At 40.7% G+C, this 17,135-nt stretch overlaps 1 protein-coding gene and 1 non-coding gene across 5 annotated transcripts in view; both read right to left on the bottom strand.

Annotated features, from left to right (window-relative positions):
* Positions 1-11,662, bottom strand: part of LOC109878887 (angiopoietin-related protein 2-like) — a 39,472-nt gene extending 27,810 nt beyond the window's left edge. The window contains exons 1-3 of one of the 4 annotated variants that reach the window (XM_020471106.2): positions 11,387-11,662; positions 11,084-11,250; positions 3,049-3,974 (exon numbers count right to left, since the gene is read on the bottom strand). In XM_020471106.2, coding sequence (XP_020326695.1) covers positions 3,049-3,943 — 895 coding nt within the window. In that variant the 5' untranslated portion in view covers positions 3,944-3,974; positions 11,084-11,250; positions 11,387-11,662. Of the gene's footprint in view, positions 1-3,048; positions 3,975-11,083; positions 11,269-11,386 lie in introns of all 4 variants that reach the window. The other 3 variants (XM_020471091.2, XM_020471099.2, XM_020471113.2) reach the window with 3 other exon arrangements.
* Positions 1,516-1,569, bottom strand: LOC116371914 (U7 small nuclear RNA). Its single transcript, XR_004209072.1, has one exon. It is a non-coding gene; the product is annotated as a U7 small nuclear RNA (small nuclear RNA).
* Positions 11,663-17,135: the final 5,473 nt, after the last annotated feature.

Here is a 17,135-nt window from a genome sequence, read left to right as displayed (position 1 = left end):
GTAGTGTTTTATAGTGGACATTACTGTAGTGTTTACTGTAGTCTTTTATAGTGGACATTACTGTAGTGTTTACTGTAGTGTTTTATAGTGGACATTACTGTAGTGTTTACTGTAGTGTTTTATAGCAGACATTACTGTAGTGTTTACTGTAGTGTTTTATAGTGGACATTACTGTAGTGTTTACTGTAGTGTTTTATAGCAGACATTACTGTAGTGTTTACTGTAGTGTTTTATAGCAGACATTACTGTAGTGTTTACTGTAGTGTTTTATAGCGGACATTACTGTAGTGTTTACTGTAGTGTTTTATAGCAGACATTACTGTAGTGTTTACTGTAGTGTTTTATAGCAGACATTACTGTAGTGTTTACTGTAGTGTTTTATAGCAGACATTACTGTAGTGTTTACTGTAGTGTTTTATAGCGGACATTACTGTAGTGTTTACTGTAGTGTTTTATAGCAGACATTACTGTAGTGTTTACTGTAGTGTTTTATAGCAGACATTACTGTAGTGTTTACTGTAGTGTTTTATAGCAGACATTACTGTAGTGTTTACTGTAGTGTTTTATAGCAGACATTACTGTAGTGTTTACTGTAGTGTTTTATAGCAGACATTACTGTAGTGTTTACTGTAGTGTTTTATAGTGGACATTACTGTAGTGTTTACTGTAGTGTTTTATAGCAGACATTACTGTAGTGTTTACTGTAGTGTTTTATAGTGGACATTACTGTAGTGTTTACTGTAGTGTTTTATAGCAGACATTACTGTAGTGTTTACTGTAGTGTTTTATAGTGGACATTACTGTAGTGTTTACTGTAGTGTTTTATAGTGGACATTACTGTAGTGTTTACTGTAGTGTTTTATAGCAGACATTACTGTAGTGTTTACTGTAGTGTTTTATAGCAGACATTACTGTAGTGTTTACTGTAGTGTTTTATAGCGGACATTACTGTAGTGTTTACTGTAGTGTTTTATAGCAGACATTACTGTAGTGTTTACTGTAGTGTTTTATAGCAGACATTACTGTAGTGTTTACTGTAGTGTTTTATAGCAGACATTACTGTAGTGTTTACTGTAGTGTTTTATAGCGGACATTACTGTAGTGTTTACTGTAGTGTTTTATAGCAGACATTACTGTAGTGTTTACTGTAGTGTTTTATAGCAGACATTACTGTAGTGTTTACTGTAGTGTTTTATAGCAGACATTACTGTAGTGTTTACTGTAGTGTTTTATAGTGGACATTACTGTAGTGTTTACTGTAGTGTTTTATAGCAGACATTACTGTAGTGTTTACTGTAGTGTTTTATAGCAGACATTACTGTAGTGTTTACTGTAGTGTTTTATAGTGGACATTACTGTAGTGTTTACTGTAGTGTTTTATAGCAGACATTACTGTAGTGTTTACTGTAGTGTTTTATAGCAGACATTACTGTAGTGTTTACTGTAGTGTTTTATAGCGGACATTACTGTAGTGTTTACTGTAGTGTTTTTGTTGAATTATCTTTGACATAGAAGTGGGGTCTTTCTCCTTGAGGAAACCTACTGGACAAATACTAAAAGAGCACATTTTCCATAACCTGTACTGTAGGTAGGTAGGTAGGTAGGTAGGTAGGACTGGGGTATGAACGGATAGTTCAGAACGTCTGCTCTTTTCTGTAACCTATAGGGAACACAATATATGGTCTATACTTGGCATGTAGGTTTCTCACTAATCGGTGGCACAAATTGGGATATGGAGGAGGGGAATAGGCAGGGTATATGCAAATGAACTGCTATAGTATTACTGTAGTTTAAAAAAGAGGTGTTTTCTTTTCGAACTGTAGTGTTTTTGCGGACATTACTGTTGTATTTACTACAGTGTTTTTTTGCGGATAATACTATAGTATTCTACAGTACACTACAATAATCTATAGTAAGTACCACAGATGATCGAGGGATAATACAGTGTGTAGTATAGTATTCTACAGCAGTGGTTCCCAGACTTTTTCACTCGGGGGCCCCCCTTCCACCATTGGTGAACATCAGTAAGTTGAAAGCCTGACTGACTTCCTTAAAAAAAATACAATTGAGGGGGAAGGGAACTCCTCGCCCCCCTTGCTGACCTCAACTATAGTTTGGGAACCACTGTTCTATAGTATACTACAGTTTACTACAGAATTCTGTAGTAAGTACTGTAGTATGCTGTAGTTAACTGTAGTGTTTTTTTCATGTCGGAATATTCATATCCAACAGCAATAGTCACTCGCTCAGACATACGAGCTAACATTTCACTGTTAACAGTTAAATATGAGGAATAAAGGAATAAAACTTTAAAGACAATGATATACTGTAGGAATTAGTCATGTTTTGTTGAAGACCAGTCAGATTGTTTTACTTCTCTTATCAGATAAAGACCAAGTTAACTCGCCAAACACACACACAGCTAGAGTACATGACAGACGGCCTTATCCAGTTGTGATCCCTGTTGTATTTCGTCAACTATACAGTTAACTAAATCTATCAATTAATCATCCACTTACTTAAGCTTCATTAAGTGTACCAAATCAAGGAGGATAGGCTCAGACAGCTCCACTTTCACTGGCCTCAAAACCAGAGGGCTCTAGTCCAACCATCCATGAGCACACATAAATATGTGTTTTAAGATTCTTGTGTGGATTGTAATCAGCTGACTGTAGTATCAAGCCCATTAGATGATATGCATCTCAAAGGGTTTGAGACAACAACAGCTCTGTTCTCCCTTAGAGGCCTTTTCTCAGGGAATGTGTGGAACTTATTATTCCCATAGACAATAGTGAGAAGAATGGATAAAGAATGGAGAGCTGCTGTTGGCTGATGATTAAGAAATACCAAACTGCTCTCACACACAACCCTCTGTTTCAGACTGGCGTAGACATTAGTCTGATGAGTGTTCATAGAACATGCCAGCTTCTCTATTTCCGCTTGACCCCTCATATAAATGTAACTTCAGACCAGATCTGTATCAAGGAATATTAATTTCAATTGGTAACATAAAACAGCCAGGCTGCTCAATGAAACAGAGAGACTCACCAGAGGGTTTGGTAGTGATAGAGGGGCTGCCTGTGCCGCTGGGCATGGTAGGAATGACAGGCAGTACAGACTTCTGGTCACTCTGAATCTCGTTGGTGATCTGGTTGGTGAGGCGTGGGTAGGTGGGAGGTTGGTAGGGCTTGTTGATGGGTGGTGATGGTGCAGGTGGGGGTGGGGGCTGTGGCCTTGGCTGGGGGACGGGAACAGGGCGAGGGGGGCTGACGGACCGACGCTGGCACTGCTCCTCCAGCAGGGCGATGAGGACCGACTGGTTGTTGGCCAGAGTGGCCAGGTGCTGGTACTTGTGCTCCAGGTCCTTGTAGCGGTTAGTGAGCTGCTGCATCTCTGAGGTCTGGTTGAGGATACGGTTCTCCATCTGGGACAGCTCCAGGGCGTTGTCCCTCTTCCTGATGATCTCGTGTAGCAGCTGCATGTAGAGCTGGGTCACCCTGGAGTTCATGTTCCTGCTCTCCTTCCTCAGCAGCTTCACCTCGTTGACGATACCTCCGTCCACCTCAACCAGCTGCTGCAGCGTCTCGATCTGATTCTTCTGCTTCTGCAGCTCCACGTTCAGCAGCTCCAGTTCCTGCTTGTTGACGCGGTTCTCCAGCGCTGCATCCGGCTCCTTGCGGTTCACACAGATGGCCCCTGTCACCTTCTGCTGGGGAACGATGAAGGTGTAGGAACACTTGTCGGGCTGCTGGGGTTCGGCGGCGGCTCGCCTGCTCCTCTGCCCAGCATACAGGAACGCTCTCTCCAGGCCATCCTCACTGCTCTCCCTTTCCTTGCTCCTGGCCTGGGGGTTGCTCTCCTGAGGGCTCCTCGGACCCTGGGGCTGCTTGGCTCCAGAGACAAGACCATACACTAGGAACAGCAGCACCACGGGGAGCTCCATCAGTCTGGGAAGGGCTCTCACTCACACACACCTTAGGAGGCATAGGGATTTAGAACAACAGGAATGGATGGGGAAAGAGAAAGGAAGGTCATTGGTTTGGCACAAATAATTAATTGTTTTAAAAATACTGTGACATTCCATGCTGTGGCCTACCATTTTGATAAATGGATGAATGTGTTATAAAACCTAAACAAACTCATTTGTATAATTCAAAGGAAAGGTTCACCCATTTTTTATGTTATATTGTTTTTGTGCATCTCTGAGTGATGTCATGTTTTCATGTTTTTGAGCTAGCGCCCAATAGACTCCCATTGACTCCTTGAAGGAGAGCACTCTTTTTCCCAGAATACACCTCGCGGCCCATTGACGTAGCATGAGCAACGTTTCCCATCTCCTCAAAAGTATATCTGCCCTTGTAGAAAAGTATTTGTGCAGTTTGTATAAGCGATTTTACAGCTAACTAGCTACGTTACATGCTGATATTGTCTTTGGTATTATTGTGTGTTTAGCTACATTTGCTGTGTGTTTAGCTTATTATAACGCCAAAATGAAACATTTGTTCACAAAAAAATATTGTTATTACTGTTATTTAACACTGAAAATTAAAGGAATTTGTGGTTTTTCCTTTAAACTCATACTCATATTCACTTCTTGGGGTTAGCATGTCTCAAGTGAAAGGGTATTATTTTGTCAGGTATTGTCACTTTGGTAATGGTGTGTTTTCCATGGGTCCTGTCTGTACAGGCTGAAAGAAACAAGACACTGATTCCAACACAAGATCTGGCACCACATATTCTATGCTTGTGATATCAATGAATGTTATCAAACAGTGGAAATCTCAACTCAGAGACAGATTTGATTTCACCAAGATGCCAAGCTGCCGTGCCATCATGTTTCTAAACAGGCACCAGGCTGGTGGTGTTGGCTATGGTTATGAGAGCATGGCTGGCTCTGGGCATTAAGAAATCTTTTTCGTGGCCTGCCTGTTTAGTCCATTAAGGCCCCTGCTGTTGACCCACAAGGCTGGGATCTACTTTTACACAGGACATTAATGGGAGCCTTCACAGCTCCACTGATTGAGACCAGAGGCCGCATGTCCCTTAGAATGGCCTTCTCCCAGTCTCTATTACCTGTGAGGGCCAGGCAGGCACACACCTCAGGGAGCAGTCCTGTCCTGCCCTGGGAGCCCCTATTCATTCCAGAGCCCAGCCCAGCATCTAGGGCAACTCTGGGGGTCCTTGGGGCTAAATAAATATTGGCTATCATAAAAGGAAGCATTTCCTGCTTAGGATGCTGTGACTTTGTATTATATAACATCAACTGTAACTGTGTTGCATAATAAAAGTAGAGGAATAACCTTAAAATGTATGTTTGAGTATGAAAAACATAGCCAGACACATAGACAGGCACATACAATTTGATCTGGATTGTATTTTTACTTAACAGTAAAGTCATCTGCGATACAGTAGCTTGGGTTTGTGAACTGTTATTCAGTGGACCGGAATTAGATGTGTTAAATGGAAGCTGTTGGAGTGTCAATAGTCTAACCCTTTCCACCTCTGCTAAGGCAAGTGTTGTTTATTTTAGCTAATACGGTACTGATCTCTATAGTTGGTAAGTTTTTTTTAATGATGTCAGGGAGTTGTGTTTAGCTAGCTGTCCTGACTCTGGCTCTCTTGGGTGACGGCCACTGTTAGGAGGAGTGTTTTCACCTGTCTATCCCCTATCTGCTCCTCAGTGCTCTGCAGGCCTGGGCATCACTTCTTATGGAAAGTTTGACATGGATAGCAGCTGATGCTGTTCTTGCGCCTGTTTTAATATATTGATCAGATTGTATCAGACCTGAACTGTTTACCAAGAGAAGGACACTGGGGTGCATTCACAAGTTAAAGAACACATCATTGTGTATATATCATTTCCTATATGTATTTGGAATATTGGAATTTCAATCTAAATTTAACCTGAAAAGAATGTAGAACTCTTGAACCTTCTCAATGTGCTCTGGATCATTACATTACTCTGTTTATCAGTGTTGAGAGAATGTTGTGTAATATCAATCTATCAGTGTGTCTCTGCAGAGAGGCTACGTTTAAGTAGTGTGATTAATGCACAACAACTACATTTTAAGATACAACCCTTAGATTTTGCAGGAGTGCATGAAAAAGAGGCACTTTGACTGTTTGTTCCATATTTCAAAGTGAAGGCATTTATATTAGAAAAATAGCCGGGCAGCAGTTGGAGGGGCTGTGGTGTTATTGGAAGCGGAGGGGATGCCCCAGAGTGCAGAGGAGAATGTGATAACAAGGGCCTGTACCCCTGGGGCTCCTTAATTGAAAGCTGCTGCATATTGGATTATAGAGGAGCCTGTGCAACACCTCCCCAGAGTCAGGACAATCCTTTCTTATCTCAAAGTGGGAGGCTTGGTGCAGGGCAGGCTCATGGCTGCCTAGTTCTGTTGAGTCTGTTCAGTATGAGGGTAACTATATGAACTGTTCAGCAGTTACTGCTAGATGTCTGACCCAAAGGAGAACCACGTGCATGATGTTCAGACTGCCTTCAGAATGAGAGGGGAGAACACTTGTTTTTGCCTTGCTATTCTGGGCATGGGGCCAGCACATTAGGTTAAAGAGATGGAGAGCAAAACTGTCCAAGAACACGGCCTTTGGAGATCTCTGGCTGGTATGAGGGAAATTATAGTTGAAGATATGAAAGATATAAGGACATGGAATGGGAGAGACAGCCAGATATTAACTCACTTAACATTTTGTGCTGCTGCCATGTTTTGTTGCTACCATATTGTTGTCATGTGGTGTTGCTACCATGCTATGCTGTTGTCTTAGGTCTCTCTTTATGTTGTGTTGTGGTGTCTCTCTTGTATTGATGTGTGTTTACTTACTTAATACTCATTTTCCACCATAATTTGCAAATAAATTCATTAAAAATCCTACAATGTGATTTTCTGGATTTTTATTCTCATTTTGTCTGTCATAGTTGAAGTGTCCCTATGATGAAAATTACAGGCCTCTCTCATCTTTTTAAGTGGGAGAACTTGCACAATTGGTGGCTGACTAAATACTTTTTTGCCCCATTGTATTTATTTTTTATCCCGGAACCCATCCCCGCAGGAGACCTTTTGCCTTTTGGTAGGCCATCATTGTAAATAAAAATGTGTTCTTAACTAGTTAAATAAAGGTCCAAAAAATATATACAATATCAGTCAAAGGTTTGGACACACCTACACATTCCAGGGTTTTTAATATTGTAAAGATATCAAAACTATGAAATAACACATATGGAATCATGTAGTAACCAAAAAAGTGTTAAACAAATCAAAATATATTTTTGATTCTTCAAAGTAGCCACCCTTCCACAGGTCTGCCTTGTTAATAGTTTGTTAGTGGAATTTCTTTCCTTCTTAATGCATTTGAGCCAATCAGTTGTGTTGTGACAAGGTAGGGGTGGTACACAGAAGATAGCCCTATTTGGTAAAAGACCAAGTCCATAGTATGGCAAGAACAACTCAAGTAAGCAAAGAGAAAAGACAGTCCATCATTACTTTAAGACATTAAGGTCAGTCAATGAGGAACATTTCAAGAACTTTGAACGTTTCTTCAAGTGCAGTTACAAAAACCATCAAACGATATGATGAATCTGGCTCTCATTTCTGTTATAATCTCCACCCGGCACAGTCCAAATTTGTGATTTTTTGGGTTCCAACCACTGTGTCTTTGTGAGCCGCAGAGTAGGTGAACGGATAATCTCCACATGTGTGGTTCCCACTGTGAAGCATGGAGGAGAAGGTGTGATGGTGTGGGGATGCTTTGCTGGTGACACTGTGTGTGATTTATTTGGAATTCAAGGCATACTTAACCAGCATGGCTACCACAGCATTCTGTAGCGATTCACCATCCCATCTGGTTTGTGCTTAATGGGTCTATCATTTGTTTTTCAACAGAACAATGACCCAACACACCTCCAGGCTGTGTAAGGGCTATTTGACTAAGAAGGAGAGTGATGGAGTACTGCATCAGATGACCTGGCCTCCACAATAACCCGACCTCAACCCAATTGAGATGGTTTGGGATGAGTTGGACCACAGAGTGAAGGAAAAGCAGCCAACAAGTGCACAGAATATGTGGGAACTCCTTCAAGACTGTTGAAAAAGCATTCCTCATGAAGCTGGCTGAGAGAATGCCTAGAGTGTGCAAAGCTGTCAACAAGGCAATTTTGAAGAATCTAAAATCTATTCTGATTTAACACTTTTTGGGTTACTACATGATTGCATGTGTTATTTCATAGTTTTGATATCTTTACTATATTATTATACTATTATATTTATATATATATATATATTAGTATAAGCCTAGCCTACATTTTTGTCTCCCATTAATTGTGAAAACATGTCTTTAACACATTTAAATATATATTGTTACTGAATGCCCATATGTTATTCTCACAAAGCGTCTGCCCAGTAAAAGCTCAGAAGAAGCCGTGGTTAAGTTTTGGTTTCAGTTTTAGTCTTTTAGTGTGAAACTCTCCTCTGAATGCAGTATATGGGTCCCTTTCATGGAATTAATCAATTCCCACAAAGCCCTGTTGTATGATGCGGTGTGACGTCATCAAAGTAGATGCTGATTGACTAAGAGACGATAGTAAAGGTTGGATCAAGCTACATTATCTAAAAATACATAGAAGTCCTTATTAAGGTTCTGAACGAAAGAGACAGTGATGGCCTTCAGTAATATAAGACCACGTTGTGGGATGTACAACAGGGGGAAAAATGAATTCCTCAGTGGGACAAAGAGGACAACAACACATGATAATGATCTGGTCTAATGGAACAGTCACTGTCTCCCTTATGTTAATGGCCTGGGATTGATGTGGTTTCCCTCTTTGGAACATTAGCTCTGTGTCTGGGAGAAGCTATGCACCGGCCACTCCATGTCACTCCATGCCACAGAAAAGCCCCATAGTACTACGCGGTCAGCCAGGAGTCTCCAATTAGTCTCCCAGCCAGGCTTCCCACCACCTCAAAGCTGGAGGAAAATGCCTGAGCTGGCAGTGGGGGAGTGTGTGTGTTCAGATAACACAACATGCCAGACTCAGGCTCCCAGGGCTCCCAGGGCTCCCAGGGCTCCCAGGGACCAGAGTTAGGTCTATTTGCCCCAAGACAGTCAATCTATTATTAACCCCTCTGTTACCTAGCACCTGAGGCAACAACAGCATGCCCCATGCCCTCTTCTTCTCCGTAGTTATACAAAGACAGCTGACTAACTGGCCTTGTTATTGTCGTGACATAAAAAGAGGACTGTCTGTCAAATTCACAGCTTGGTAATAACTTTATCAAATCATCTCCCTGTTTTTCTCCGTATCTAATAGTGTGTGACAGGCAGTGCTTTGTGTGGGTCAGTGTGGCTGTGAGCAGCAGTGTGCTCCAGTGTTTTTGTTCATGCGCAGCCCATAATAATTAGTAGGTGAGCAGAGCGGCCTGGCGGGCCTGGCTGATGTCTCTCGCCCTAGCCCCTCTCATTTCAGAGTGAGTGTGGCATTCCTCACATTCTTAGCCACTCTTTAGAGTGAGCTGCCACAGACAGACAGACAGACAGACAGACAGACACGCTGGTAGTTGTGAAGAGAGAGAACGACAGAGAGAGACGCCTCCTCTCTGCTCCAGCTCTGCTGTACCTACAAGTCAGTTCTGCCTTCTGTTCTACCACACCACAGCTAGTCATACATACACCAGCAGCTCTGTTATCTCAACTACCACAAACTAATACAAATGCACATAATTCTTCACAGTTTATTACTAGTCATAGCATATCAATTCAACACCTCCCAATTTACAGCACTGGAGGACTGTGCAAAATGAGGTATACGCTCAAATTAGGACCAATTTACAGTGCTGGTTGTAAACATTCAGTATGTCTTGGATCAGAATTAAGTTCAGTTTGAAATGGTAATCTGAGTAATTCATTATCTAAGGTGACACCATTCTTTCCTTACGCATGTAATCCTGGTTTGCCCATAACATGACACTGTAGACATAATTAACCTCAGCCATGCCTCAGCCCCAACCTCCGCTACCTGCTCAGTCTGCTCTGAGTCTGACACTGATGGAAAGCAGCCATTGTTATGGCTTTCCACGGCAGAGAATAGTTCTGATGATAGTTTAGCACATTTAATAAGGATTCTTTCTTTTACTCTTTCAGGATTGTGTGTTGTGGTGTGTTTTGGACATGCAGTCAGGCAGGGGGTTTCAGAAATCGTTTTGATACGTTCCTAATTGCACCATCAAAGCACTCTTATCCACAGCCCTGGCAGCAGAGACAAAGCAGAGATTCAACAGAACAGCCCTTTTCGTCCGTGTCCACTTCAGCATGGAGGTATATCATGAGGCAGCAGAAAGTTGTACCCAGTACTTTGTGCAGGATTTTATTTTTTAAAAACTGTAAATATTCATAAGCTTTATCCATTCATGTACAAATGACAGCAAACTCATTTAGACTAAAATGTATCTGAAATTTGGCATTTTATGATGTGAATTTCTGTTATTTTTCTGAATAATAAAACAACCTCAAATAAGAAACTTCTACTAGTGTGAACCACATCACAAAATGAGGGCATAGCTTTTTATGGCACTGCTTACAATCATGAATGCCCCAGAGATGCTCCTGGTAAAAAGACCAGGCTCCTACTATTGACACTTTTCACTGGCAGCCTATCTTTGTTGTTCGAGTATGTCTTTGGAAGGATGACAAGCTGAGTGTTTATCCGTGGTTATCAAGCCCTTGTTCTGGAAAGCTCACTACTTCATTATCTCTGCTTTTGTGTCAATCCCTCTCTGCTGTGTCTATATCAGAGCCAGCGGAATCAGACAGGGGAATTGCCCCGGGCAACAAACCTCTCCATGTATCTCCATAGAGATACCACTGAAGGGCTAAGCTTCAAACTGATCAGCAGGAATCTCTGGCTAACTCAACACAGGGTGGCCAAAGCCTTTCTGTCACTGTGCAGCTTAGCGATCAGTTTCTACAAATGTACTAGATTATCAACAGATAAGACTAGCTAGATGTTTGCATGTACACATTCAATAAAGACAGTGAAAGATACAGGGAAAGTCAAATGCCACTGAATCCTTACCAGATAATTGTAGACTGTAGCTTGTTTCCCCTTCAGTTCCCTTGCCCTCCCGGCAACACTGATTGACGTGTCCCCTTGAAGAAAGTCATCACCAGTCTGTGTAAAAGCTGCTTGGGGCTGTCCCTCTCTCTCTCTGGATCACTTGCTCTTTGGCACCTGAGTAAACCCTGTCACTCAATAGTTGACTGTGGTTTGAATCATGTTATTACAACCAGGAGCTGCACTTGCTGGGAATAAGTCCTTTGTACTGTAGGCACTGGGCAAGGATAAAACAATTAACCTCATAAGATTTTAGACACTTACCAATTAAAAGAGAATACATCCAAATGTGTTAGATGTAATGGGTAGTTTCCTCAGAGGCAGTGAGAGAGCAGCAGGCAGTGAGAGGCCAGCATTGTCTGGTCAGTAGCCCGGTAGGAGAAGACTATCACTTTCTATGTGCTGAGTCCATCACTTCTGCTGACGACTCTGAGACAATCTTTTTCTGCTGCCCCCCTTAATAACTCCCCTTTTCTTTCTCTCCTTTCTCTCTCCCTCCCCTGTCTCTCACTTTCCTTCTCTCTCTTTTGCGCACTCTCTCTCTCTCTCTTCCTCTCTCAGTGTATTTACATGATGAAAAATGCTCTGACACAATGTTTCAGTAAGCTGACAAATTTAGCACAGGCCCTCCCCTTTTCTCCTTTCTCCTCCCCTTGGCACAAAGACACCCACAAGCATGAGATACAAGCTCTGGCTACACACACCTCCCCGCTCTCATTCCCACACACATACACACTTCACAGTTTCCCATCCCCCTCTTGGTCCACCACCACTATTTCTGGCATTGGCTGTTGGCTGTAAGAGCAAGGAGTGGTGATGTCACAGTAATCAGAGCCTAATTGGGCATGTATGTGAGCCACTGTAGGAGGAAGGAAGCAGCTTATAGAGATATAGAGAAAATATACCCAGCATTAGTCCAATGGCAGTTTTAGTTTGAGCTAATAGTAGTTCATCTTTGGATTGGATGAGAGAAAGTTGTCCCTAGACCAGAGCTAATGGGCAGGCTCTCTCGGTTGTGAAAAGCCGCTCTACAGAGGGCACCAGATTGGGCTGGAGGGGGTGATGAGGATGATTTAAACGGTTAATTTATTTATTATCTCCTCATCCTTCTCTACCCAGTGTTGTTTTTGTTATTGTTGGGGTTCTTTGCATTATTGACTTTGTGTGTTTGTTTTGTTCTTGTTGTTTGAAGAAGATGCCTGGAATTTGTTAGAGTGATTGGGAACATGTTGCTCAGTATGGACAGAGCCAAGGCGTGTTCATGATGTGTTAGTGTGTAGACAAGCTTGCCAAAGCTGAGAAAAGCAGTCATGCAGAGAATTGGCTGTGACAGTCTTCAATTGGCTATACTCAAATAGGTTTTGTTGCTCTCTCATTTTGTATGAGGACTGAATTGTTTATTTCTTAAGGTAATAGTCTTGTTACTAGGTTTCCGGATTCCACTTTAATTCTTTATTTACATGACGTGTTTATTTAGAATACTGTCTGAACCTGGGTGATTAGCAACCTAGGATGATAATTATATGTAGACATTTAAATTAACCTTACCCTTACCAAAAAAACAGGCTTCTGGCAAACATTTGTGGCAAACTTTTGGCAAATTTGCTGCAAAATTGGGCTTCCCGGGAAAATTTTGCAAACAATTCACCCTTCACTAAACCCCGCCCCACTTGGTTACTGTTGCAACATTTTCCCGGGAAGCCCAATTCCCCATTCAACCACTTGCGAAATCCCTTCATAATGATCTCAAATTTGAATACACAATAAAACTAAACAAATCAGGAAACTCTTGTTTTTTTTTGTGATGGACTGTGATTACAATTGCTTCATGGCACCCTTGTCAAGTTGTATTTGTAAGTGTAGCTGAATGGCTCTGAATGGCTCTGAATTCACAGTCAGCATACAGTCAAACCAATAACAACATTTGAAGCAAATTAGTGCTCTCAAATTATATTCTGATGTCAACAGCAGATGGGAGTTGTATTCATTACACTGCTACCTTAGCTAGCATACATTTTTAGAAAACAAGTTATATTAAGGAGCTAGCTAGCATTAGCAATGTTTGGTGGTTAATTAGACTGAGAGCTAGCTAATAAGCTGACCTAGCAAACAGTGTTGAAATGTCTTATTTTAAAAAACAAATCACATATATAAATGAATTTGCTACTCACAGAGGAAACTAAACTAAACATACTAAATGTACTAAAAACACTAAACAGCATGTATTAAGTGTCTTAAAAAATGTCTCCAATATAACTTTCTTATCTATCTCACAATGAAAACAACATTATGCAGAGTGCTACAATATTAACCTTGAAATCATCAGCATGTGAATAAAGAAAGAAGCAGACTGAATATTTCCTCTTTAAACTTGAGAAAATGTGAACGCTATGGGGATGTTTAGGATGTTTAGGATGTTTAAAGAGACAATGTCAGAATGTACATTAGCTAAGTGATAACTGAGCAATGAGCTTTCAACCATTGGAATTTTTAAAGAGTATGAACAAAATGAAATAATTAAATCCACAAGAAATACAAAATCATACCCAGTTCAGAACTATTTACTTTTTGAGTGAACTTTGGAGATGGCAGCCCTCTAGAAGTCCTTCGGCCAAAGCTTGTTGAATACATACATTAAAACAATCAAAAACAACATTAAGATAGACCTACTAAAAACAATTACTGAAAACATTTTATATTTTGGCATCTTAACATTTTGACTCAGCAGCTAATGTGCAGGTTTGGCATTAGAAAAGCGGGGTTTCTGTTACAAAGTTGCCTTGATGTTGCTATGCTTCTCACTGATACTGGCATTCTATATATTTGTTCAGCAAGGAAACAATCTGCCTTACATAAATGCTATATTATAAACTGGGACACATGCTGTGTTTATAACCAAGTGGGAAGGTGGTAATTTCCACTTGTGAAGTAGTAAAAACGAGTTGGATGCATTAATGTGCGTAGAACTCCTTGAGAAACACTGATTATCTAATGACAAATAATAAACTAAAAGTACAACTATAATGCTCGCAAACAAATTATGGTGTTCCAAAAGCATATTTATAGATTGCTTTTTATAAATAATGTTTTGTCTTCCTATTTAATTGCTGGAAATGCTGTTATTGAAGTCAGCATGTGGGAGAAGTCAGAGCACAAGGATGATAGACTAGCTTCCCACTACTAATTACCAGTTGCAGGGGCGTTCAAGTGGATTTTCCCAGTTTTATTCGGTAAATACCACCTTCCCACATGGTTATGAACATGTGTTCACCAGAAACAACTTCTAGTAAACTGATTGCCACTGGCAATACATTGCCAAAGGTTTTGCCACAGATTGAAATAGAATTTAGAGATAATTGTTGGCCTTGATGAGTGATTATGCCTCCATTAGCGGCCAATAAATATAATTGTTGCCAGTTTTCCTGCAAATTCATCACTAGTGGCAAACATTTGCATACTTCTGGCAACATTTTGTGGCACTCTATTTAGTTTGCAGCAAATTTGCCACAAATGTACAGGAAATTTGCAGCAACAAATAACATTTTGTAAGGGTACTAGACGGTTAAATATAAATATAGTTACTTGTTTTCCAATAGTGAGTATGTAATAATAACAAAATATTAGCAGTTGCCATCATTCTTGCTCAGACTGTTGGTTTGTGATACTTGATCAAAGCTGACTGAAGAGAAATATTGGTGGGCTGAAACAGCAGGCTACAACATGTTACCATATTGTAAATGCTACACTGTTATGTAAGCATGTTGTTTCTCTGCTTTCATTGGAGCTTGGTGTAAAATAAAACCATTAAGTGAAACTGTGGGGTTTTACAATGTACAGGATGTCTGGCTTTTCCCTTGAGCTACATACATTCTAATGTGATTCAGATGTTGCCTCTCACTGCTATAGGTATAAACATGAGACCTATAGGCTATTTAGCCTCCCGTCCATCAGGCAAGCCCTAACCTCTTGTCGACCAAATAGTCAAATATAAGATTTACGTTTATAATCCTCCATTGTTTAAACACATAAAACATTGTTATGAGTCAGAGGGAATGTGATACTTACAACACTGAAATGCCAGGCTTTAACTTAACTGCAACCTGAAATATAGATTAAAATAGCTAAAACATAATGTTTATTGCCATAGCTGACCACATTTTTCTATTTAGAGTAGGCATTTTGCTTTCACATCATGACACCAACTCTTATAACACTGAAGTTCATAATTTAGCAGCCTGCCTTTATTGAGATTCTACTGATTTGCTACTTAACTGTTAAAATGCAGTAGGCCGACATCAATGAGCGTTTATGAATGAAAGACAGGTTGCATTTATGCATTTCTAACCAGAAACACGTATGTATTATTTGCAAATGAAACCTTGAGTTCTCATTTCTACAGAAAAGGGCTCTCGAGTGGTGCAGCGGTATAAGGCACTGCATCTCAGTGCTAGAGGTGTCACTACAGACACCCTGGTTCGAATCTAGGCTGTATCACAACCAGTCCTGATTTAGAGTCCCATAGGTCGGTGCACAATTGGCCCAGTGTTGGCCGGAGTAGGCCGTCATTTTATATAAGAATTTGTTCTTAACTGACTTGCCTAGAGGTTTAAAAAATTTAAAATACTGTTTTGAGTAGAACGCTCAGTTGGGCACCAGTCCTAAAACAAACATTCAAAACAATATATTGTAGTTAAATAAAGGTTAAATATGAAAATAAAATACCGTAGTTTGGAAAAGGTGAAGAGAGTGCTCAGGTGTTCTTCTTGGCATCAGCTTTACTGAGCTGAGCAATTCCTGGAAAATTGTTGACTCTCACTGCTATAGGTATAAACATGAGACCTATAGGCTATTTAGCCTCCCGTCCATCAGGCAAGCCCTAACCTCTTGTCGACCAAATAGTCAAAAGTAAATGCATATTGTGGATTCAAAGGTTTTGAAAATAAACCCACTGAACGACAATATCTCGAAGCCGTTAAGATAAAGTAGCAGTTAGGTATTTGGTGGAGCTTGCAACTAGCGACTACTTTGAGAGGGTTTCTTCTCACTCACTTGAAGACTGCATGAGATTCATCTACCCAATGAATTGTCTTTATAGCGCCAAGAGCCATCCTTCACTGAGCCAGAGCAGGTGTTTTTACTGGGCGGACTGTGTGTTCATCATTATTGATCACTTCCATGAATGTCACTTCCAAAAATGACCCTTCTCTGTCCGCCAAATGTGAATGGGCTATACTCTGCCTTTTCTCAGGGTGCTACAATGATATCCCTTTGGTGGAGTGGGGGATGTGCTTTGGTAAAAGTGGGTGGGTTTATATCCTGCCTGGTTGGCCCTATCGGGAGGTCATTTTGGATGGGGCTACAGTGTGTGTGTCCCCCCCCCCCAACCAAGCCATGAGGTCAAAGGATTAATGTGATTAATATGCAAGTCCTGGTGAATGTTATTTTGTGCCCATACAGTAACTTAACTCATGATTGCCAATGCATGCTCATCATCGTTCCAGAATTTGTCATCCCCAAAATATTTCCTTAATGAGAATGGTGTGTACTGTACTTACAGTGCCTATGGAAAGTATTCAGACCTTTTGACATTTTCCACATTATGTTACATTACAGCCTTATTCTAAAATAGATTAAATATATTTGATTTTCTCAGCAATCGAAACATAATAACCCATAATGACAAAGCGAAAACATTTTTTTTGCAAATGTCTTAAAAATAAAAAACAGAAATACCTTATTTACATAAGTATTCAGACCCTTTGCTATGAGACTCGAAATTGAGCCCAGGTGCATCCTGTTTCCATCATCCTTGAGATGTTTCTACAACTTGATTTACCACCTGTGGTAAATTCTATTGATTGGACGTGATTTGGAAATATATAAGGTCCCACAGTTGACAGTGCATGTCAGAGCAAAAATCAAGCCGTCAGGTCGAATGGTCTGTAGAGAAGGGAGGTGACGATGCCGGGGTTCGCGGCCACATGGAAAGCCCAAGAAACAGCCCAAATGTTTT

This window comes from Oncorhynchus kisutch, linkage group LG3, assembly GCF_002021735.2.
Source record: "Oncorhynchus kisutch isolate 150728-3 linkage group LG3, Okis_V2, whole genome shotgun sequence".
Classification (NCBI taxonomy): domain Eukaryota; kingdom Metazoa; phylum Chordata; class Actinopteri; order Salmoniformes; family Salmonidae; genus Oncorhynchus; species Oncorhynchus kisutch.
This window is presented reverse-complemented; position numbering and strand designations above follow the sequence as displayed.